This window comes from Bactrocera dorsalis, chromosome 5 (assembly GCF_023373825.1).
Source record: "Bactrocera dorsalis isolate Fly_Bdor chromosome 5, ASM2337382v1, whole genome shotgun sequence".
Lineage (NCBI taxonomy): Eukaryota > Metazoa > Arthropoda > Insecta > Diptera > Tephritidae > Bactrocera > Bactrocera dorsalis.
The window spans coordinates 31235694-31242965 of record NC_064307.1 but is presented as its reverse complement, the minus strand read 5'-3'; the positions used below and the strand labels follow the sequence as shown (position 1 = coordinate 31242965).

The 7272-nt window shown below is 33.3% G+C and overlaps 2 protein-coding genes across 4 annotated transcripts in view; one reads left to right on the top strand and one right to left on the bottom strand.

Annotated features, from left to right (window-relative positions):
- Positions 1–439: 439 nt before the first annotated feature.
- LOC105224773 (TOX high mobility group box family member 4-B) lies at positions 440–3729 on the top strand. Of its 2 annotated transcripts, none has more exons than XM_049458273.1 (2): positions 440–1107; positions 1995–3729. In XM_049458273.1, exons 1-2 carry the CDS (start codon positions 928–930, stop codon positions 2799–2801), a joined length of 987 nt encoding a protein of 328 aa, XP_049314230.1. In that variant the 5' UTR covers positions 440–927; the 3' UTR covers positions 2802–3729. The 2 variants fall into 2 exon arrangements, with proteins under 2 accessions (XP_049314230.1, XP_029405474.2); XM_029549614.2 differs by lacking the exon at positions 440–1107 and adding an exon at positions 1621–1878 and having other exon boundaries at positions 1995–3494.
- A 1381-nt stretch (positions 3730–5110) lies between these two features.
- LOC105224771 (uncharacterized) overlaps positions 5111–7272 on the bottom strand; it is a 100058-nt gene continuing 97896 nt past the window's right edge. For both annotated transcript variants that reach the window (XR_007422979.1, XM_049458272.1), the window contains exon 6: positions 5111–5578. The gene's annotated coding sequence lies outside the window, so the exon portion shown is untranslated. The remainder of the gene's footprint in view (positions 5579–7272) is intronic.

Genomic DNA, 7272 nt, shown 5'->3' with positions numbered 1-7272 from the left:
GATAATGCCATACTGTTGCGATTTAAAAAAAAAATCATTGTCATACCAACATCACCATTCGTCATATGTTTTGATATGCTATGACATGTAGCGATGATACAGTGTACACACTGTCACGAAGAATTTACCGACCATTTACAAACACGAATAAAATAATTACTCTTTCAATATTAGACAAGAAATAAATAATTTTGAACAGAACAAATATTTGCAATTACAAAAAAAAATTCCTTAAGCAAGTTATGTTTTTTTTTAATTATTAAATTTATTTATTTGCACTCAAGTTGAAAATGCAAAATGTCCGACGAAAGAGATTTTTCAGAATACCTGAGAATAAGAGAGAGAGAGGGAGAGACAGAAAGTAAGAAAGCGAGAGAAAGCGAGCGAAAGCTGAGGATATACTATTTAAAGGCCATAACTTCTGTAATTGAGGCTCAGTTGTTTATAACTCTTACACCAGTAAAGTACTCGTTGGAGAAAAATTAACGACTTAAGTCCTAAAAAATAATAGTAAATAATTAAATTATATTTTGTGTCATCTGTTAAAAATTGTGCGCAAAATTATTCTTCAGTGAATTAATTTACAATAAGGAATTCGTGCGATAAATTTATTAATTTTTATTTAATAATTTAGCGATTTCCCGAGTAACGTTACCACGTGAACGTTAGACGTAACGTTATTTAAATCATTACATCACAACAATAAATTTTAGTTTGGTGGTAGCTTGCGGTATTTAAAAACCATACTGAACAGACTGGTAACCCTAAATTTTTTAACGTCATTTTGACATTTCTCATATTCCTCAAGCTTCGAAGACATCAATGAAAAAATAGTTTTTCGGGCTTCTTTCATTTTTTTATAGTTTGTTGCTTGTTAATAAATAAACAATTAACATAGCAACCCAAATCGACGCAAGGCGTGTGAGAATGAATGCGCAGTTTCATACACCATCATTCGGAGACGAGGTAATATTCGATTTGCCAGACAACGAAACGGATTGCGACACTATAAATAAAGTTCAAGGTGGTGCAGAAATTTACGCCCCCAGTAGCGTTATAAATCAACAACAGCAGGAAGAAGGATTAATTCAACAACAGCATTTTAATGTAAGTGTAATTAGATACTTATTATTCTAATGTCTAAAATGTGAAAGTATTGTATACATCGGTTAAATTAGAGAGAAAGCTGCATTTTGTTTCCCAAGTAAAATCAATGTGCAATATAAGTTGTCCAACTAAAAAAAAGAAGCAAAATTTGTTTTATGAAACGTTCCTTTTTGAGGAAACACTTATAATTGCAAATAGATGTAGCAGCGTGTTTCATAAAGAGTAAATTAAAAAAACATTTATAAATCAGTCATTTAAGTTGAACAAAGATTATAATCACAACAAAAACGATGCTACCAAGTTGGATTAGTATTTGTTTGTGTAAAAATAACAGACCTACATAGTGGCCGGCAGACTGATGGACAATCAATAGAAGCTGAAAATCAATGAAGCGAGTACTGCGCTCGGCAAAGGGGAATGAAAAGCATTTTTGGTGAGAGGCACATAGGGTCCCTGCGTACACAATTGATATAAACGTTGACGTGGTTTTTTGTGCATTCGCTATAACTTGTACTAAATGTTTCCGATATTGTTGTCTCGGGATTCAAAACCACATGACGATTATATCCATGAACAATTATTCATATGCGGTACGGGTTTGTTTTGTAGAACTGTGTGTAGATAGAGCGTGCGTTATCGCAAATCAGTTTGTATTATTTTAGTCACCAAGCTTCGGCCGCCACATTAAGTTTAATTATATTTTGATTAGCAGCAAGGCATTCGCATTGAGATAATTTTTTTGTTTTTAAGGAACAGATGAAGAAAATTTTAGTAAGTTTTCTGGGTATATCAAAATAAGAATGTTTTCTTTAAATTCTATATTTTTGTTTCCTAAATGTTTTAGATTTATTAATTAACTCATATTGCTCTCTTGTTTTTGCTTATAGACAAAGAGAATTCGTAGCATGGACGTGTCTGTGGATGAGTACCATAGCGCCAATGATGAATCCTTTGCGAATACCGCGTATGCGGTATCTCCAACGAAAAACGCACAAAACACACCAACAGCGACACTAGCTGCACGTAAGCAGCTAGCGCCAACGGCTACGGATGCCAATGAGCCCGCTAAACCGCTGTCAGCATACGGACTATTCTTTCGTGATACTGTTAGCGCAATAAAACAACAAAATCCCAACTGTACTTTTCAAGAGTTGTCGCGCATCGTCTCATCTATGTGGGAGGCACTAGATGTGAGCCATAAAAATGTTTATAGCAAAAAACATGAAGTAGCGCAGGCGGAATATATGAAACAAATGCGCATATATCGTGAACAACAGGATGAACAACAGCAACAATTAGCAAATAATGTTGCTAATACTACACCGACGCCTGCTCTACAAACCAAACCGGCTGTTTTCACAATATCTCGTTACAACACAGACGGCAGCATTAACAATAACATTGCCAATAATGTTGCCAGCAACAGTGAAACGAACGTAAGTGCCGCACCGGTGCAGACGGCAGCGCCAACTGCGGAAGTAAACAGTGCAGCGAACGAACCACCGCAGCCACAAATTCAAATGCTCAGTGAAGCGGGTGCTGTACAAAAATGCACACGAGAGAATTGCAATAAACGCGCCATCATCAATCCCGATTGGGAGGATGAATATTGCAGCAATGAGTGCGTCGTCATACACTGCCGCAATGTGTTCAACGCCTGGGTGCAATCGAATCTTGAGTCGCGCAAGCAATAACAGCGGGCTTATTGTAGTGGCGGCACTGCGCCAAAATAGGGCTCTTTCTTTCAGAAATTTTTAAAAAATAATGGTTGTAAGGAGCGTCTCAAGCGAAAAGTGGAGAAAGGAGAGCAACTTCAAAAACCTTAGTCTGGAAAACATTTTGCACTAACTTATTGCGCACCATTAAACTGCTGTAGACTTTTCAAAGCTGCCTAGTCCCAGGCAGTGCTATCACCTAGATTGTCTTATCTGATTATTTATATTAAAACTCTAAGATAAGTTTTCGAAAAGTAATTTCGAATTATTTTATTGTTCCAAGCTTTCCATCAAAGTAATTTCGGATTATTTTACTGTCCTAAGCTTTCCATCAAATCTTATTATATTGACTTATCTGTAAGTTAGCTATAAGTTTAGCGTATTATTTAAGGACTTTTTTTTGTGTCTAAAGGCATTTTGTGGAAACACAACGGAAAACTTGAGTTCTAATTAATATTTATTTTTAACTGCTATTGATGAGAGGTTAGTTCGAACCAAAATAGTGAGATTTTTAACAAAAAGTGTTCAAGGCTCAATTTGAGAAAAAATAGTGAGAGTAGAGAATTTCCAGTTCCTTTGAGGAATATTGCAAAAGTGCACGTAAGAGCAACAGGTGTGCAAAACGTGTCGAATATAATTAATTATCTAATAAAACACTATATAAATACTAAATACTTTTGAGTTGTCCTAAATTTGAACTCTACTTTTCAAAAAATAACCGTTCTACCAAATGTAATATTTCTTTTATTTTAAATTAGGCAAACGTAATATTCGTGTCTAGTTGCATTGGGTTCTTGAATGTATACCTTTTCAATTTTGTTACTTCAAACATATTTGTATATACTTACAAGCAACTAATTATAAACAATCATAAAAAATTGAAATAAAAACGAAATTTATTACTGAATTTGTTATATTAATGTTTTATTAATACATTTCTTGGTTTTCTTGCAATATTTGTATCCTTTGAAAAAGCAAAAACATTTTATTCCATTTTTTTGTTTTAATTTTAATATTAATGTATATTTTATAGCATAATACAAGTAACGTACACACTTATAAATTTGTGAATTTCTATATTCGCTAACTTGCAGCCAGCCAATAGACCAATTACACACATTTCTGTAGATTCAGCATTGAATCAACTGGCAAACTTTCAAAAGAAAATATCAAATCATAAATTTAGAAGCTCAAAAATCTATATATATATATATGTTTGTATGTATGTATAATACAGTTACTTAAAACTAAAATTTCATGTTTGCCGCATTTATAAAATTAAGTCGTTCTCGCAGTATCCGTGTAAAAATGTATGTTGAGCTTACGAATATAATAAGTTTTTTCAATAGGCTAATACATATACACTTACAAATATGTATGCATATTGGTGAGTGTACAATCTAACGCATTTTATAGGAAATGTAGAAGCAAGAAAACCACAAAAAAAAATAAAAATAAAAAAATATACACACACAATTCAATATAATTATTATGCGTATAAAAGCAAAAGCAAAAGCAATAGCGCATTCGAAGTAATTGAAGATCAATGTTGGCAAAAATATATGCACTTTAGCGCTTGTGCATGCAGTTAAGCGCATTTTCTATGTAAATATAAAATCATTTCAAATGGTAAACACAAAACAGCTGTTGGCTGACATTTTGCGCATATTATAAGCGCAAAAAATATATAAATTTGCTGTATAGGGCGGAAGGGTTTTCGAACGCTTTAAGCGATCTGTTACTTTCGTGGCACAAGCAATCTAAAAAAGAAAACACAAACAAAAACAATTGCACGTGGCACAAGCAAACTAAAAAAGAAAAACAAAAACAATTGCACGCAATAAGCAATGATTAAATATTTATTTTTGGTATTTCGAAGACTCGCAGGTGCGAATGTAAATTCAAAAGTTAAAAATCCTAAAGCACACATATCATTATGCGTGCACATATGTATATACATATGTATGTATAATATACATATGTATATAAGTACATATGTATGTATATGTATATGTTTGCTTGCACTTTCTGCAAAAAAGAAACGAAGCATTGCATTGTAAATAATATCACGAAAGTCTACCTTTCAACTATTCTTCTAAAACCTTAACTTCGTTCGTTCGTTTCTGTTATCAATACATTTTTGAAAATTGCAAGTACTTATTATTTTAATTTCTTCTTCATATCATAACTTGCTAACCGCTGTGCACACAGCTGGCGTTATTTGGGTATAATGTTTGCCTATACTTTATATGGGCCTTGTGGAGGAGGGATATTTTGCGGTAACAAACACTACTAATTTTCATATTTATTTGTTCTTCAAATAACAATTTTTACTTCGCCATCAACTATTATGCTGTGTATGTATGTAAATTTGTGGTAGGTATGCAAATAGGTACTATATACGAATAACTATTATTGCATGTAGCTACTGCATGGTTTTTAGGTTTTTTAACGGCTTTCGGTCAGTTTTGATTAAAGTTGCTGTTACGTCCAGGTTTATGCAAATTTTAGATTATTGACAACTACGTGTAAGTATATATATTTTTCCAAATTTCCAATTATTGTATATAAGAATATTTTTCTCAATTTCTGTATATACCATCATTTTAAATTTGTCTTTCATAGCTAGCAATTTTCCCATCATTATTGACTAGAGTCGTTCTTTTAACCAAAGCGTTCGTAGAGCTGTTCCTTGCGTTGTCAGCCTCCAGATTGGTAATATTGCAGATTCATCCTCTTGCTCGTATGGTAGTAAACTGTTGAAAATAAGGTTAAGATATATTACGGAATAGATAACTTGGTTAGTAGTTAAAAAAGCAAATTTGAATAATTAACTTTAGGTAAAAATAAGAATAAATGATTATAAAAAGAACTTGAACTTGATTTTGATTGGTCGGTTTATATGGTAGCTATATGCTATAGTTGTGCGATTTGAACACTTTTTTCCAAGTTTGTAGCGTTGCTTCTGATAATAACATGTGCCAAATCGCTTGAAGATATCTTGACAAATGAAAAAGTTTTCCATACAAACACTTGATGCCAATCGTTGCATTTGTATGACAGCTATAGTTATCCAATATCGGCGGTGAGAAAATGACGTGTGCAAAATTTGAGGTCGATACCTCAAAAACTGAGCGGTTAGTTCGCGGACAAAGGAATAGAAAGGAAAATGACTACAAATCGACTAATTAAGCTGATTTGTTATATATACAAGTATATATAGTATTCTGGTCCCATTATAATCGGGTCTAAGTAAGGGGCCATCCATAAATTACGTCACACTTTGAAGGGGGGGAAGGGTATCATTCAGAAGTGACATTGTGTGGACAAGGGGCAGGGGGGTCAAAAGCTTTGTGACATCACATTTCAAAATTTGTGATGTACAAACGTAAATTTTATATGTAGGTAAACAAAAATTTAACATTTATAAAACACAATTTTGTTTTTTAATACTTAAGTTGTAAGAAGCTTTGGTATTAACATTGGTGCTCTTCTGCGAATCGTATTTTATTTTATATTATAATTTTAATCAAACTTACAAAATTGTCTGCCGGGTTATAGTTTCAGCTTTACAAGATTTCAAAGATTTTCATTAGATGCAATTTATATAGCTACAAATGCCCCACGACGCATGGCACCTCTCAGTCGCAAACTTACTGGTGTACTATTAAATCATGATGATTTTGGGGTCACATCTTGATTCAAGTAATCAAACTGCTGACTTAGATCTAGAAAAACGAAACTACGAAACTTCGAAAGTGCGGCCAATGTGTGGCTGACATTTGGAGCAAGTTAGTCATGATAATTTTCAGTCGTTGCTGAATGTGTTGCACCAACTGTTACTGGACTGGATATTTGAACAGGTTATGATGTTGAAAAATAATTCTACTTTGTACGCTAATCATGTACGTGAGTCACAATATTTTTTACAAATAGTTAAATGTGAAACTATTACATGTTGCGGCGTAAGACGTTCTAGTCTTTGGAAATTATTCAAAGAGGGACCACCTATGTTAATTAAACAGACATCAGAAGGTTATGGAGTCACAGGGAGTGATGACAACGACGCTAAGTTTGCTTCATTATTACTACAGATATTATTAAAATCTCCAAGCATCATCCCATCTGAAACAAGTTCCATATGATAGTTATTGCCTTAGTGTAGAGTCATACTTATTTAAAAGATCGTGTAGCATATGTGGCCTATATTTTTCTTCATATAAAGCCACCAATCAACACAAACAATCACATAAAAAAACAAGAGCAGTTACCTATTGCGAAAATTTGTCATCAAAGAATTGCTGCTAGAAGTGCCCGGGATGGATGGAAGAAGACTATGTTGATACGAAAATGTTCCTGACATCCAACTTCAGAACGAAAAATGAAGTACCTGATTTACCAGTAATAAAAGTCCATGGACACAAGATGATTAAGTTTTTGTATTTTTTAT

Bases quoted from the DNA above. Each gene is read 5' to 3' on its own strand.
- LOC105224773 (XM_049458273.1), top strand. From the start codon at position 928: ATGAATGCGCAGTTTCATACACCATCATTCGGAGACGAGGTAATATTC. The intron at 1,108-1,994 runs GTAAGTGTAATT...TTTTGCTTATAG, and splicing joins TTCAACAACAGCATTTTAAT to ACAAAGAGAATTCGTAGCAT.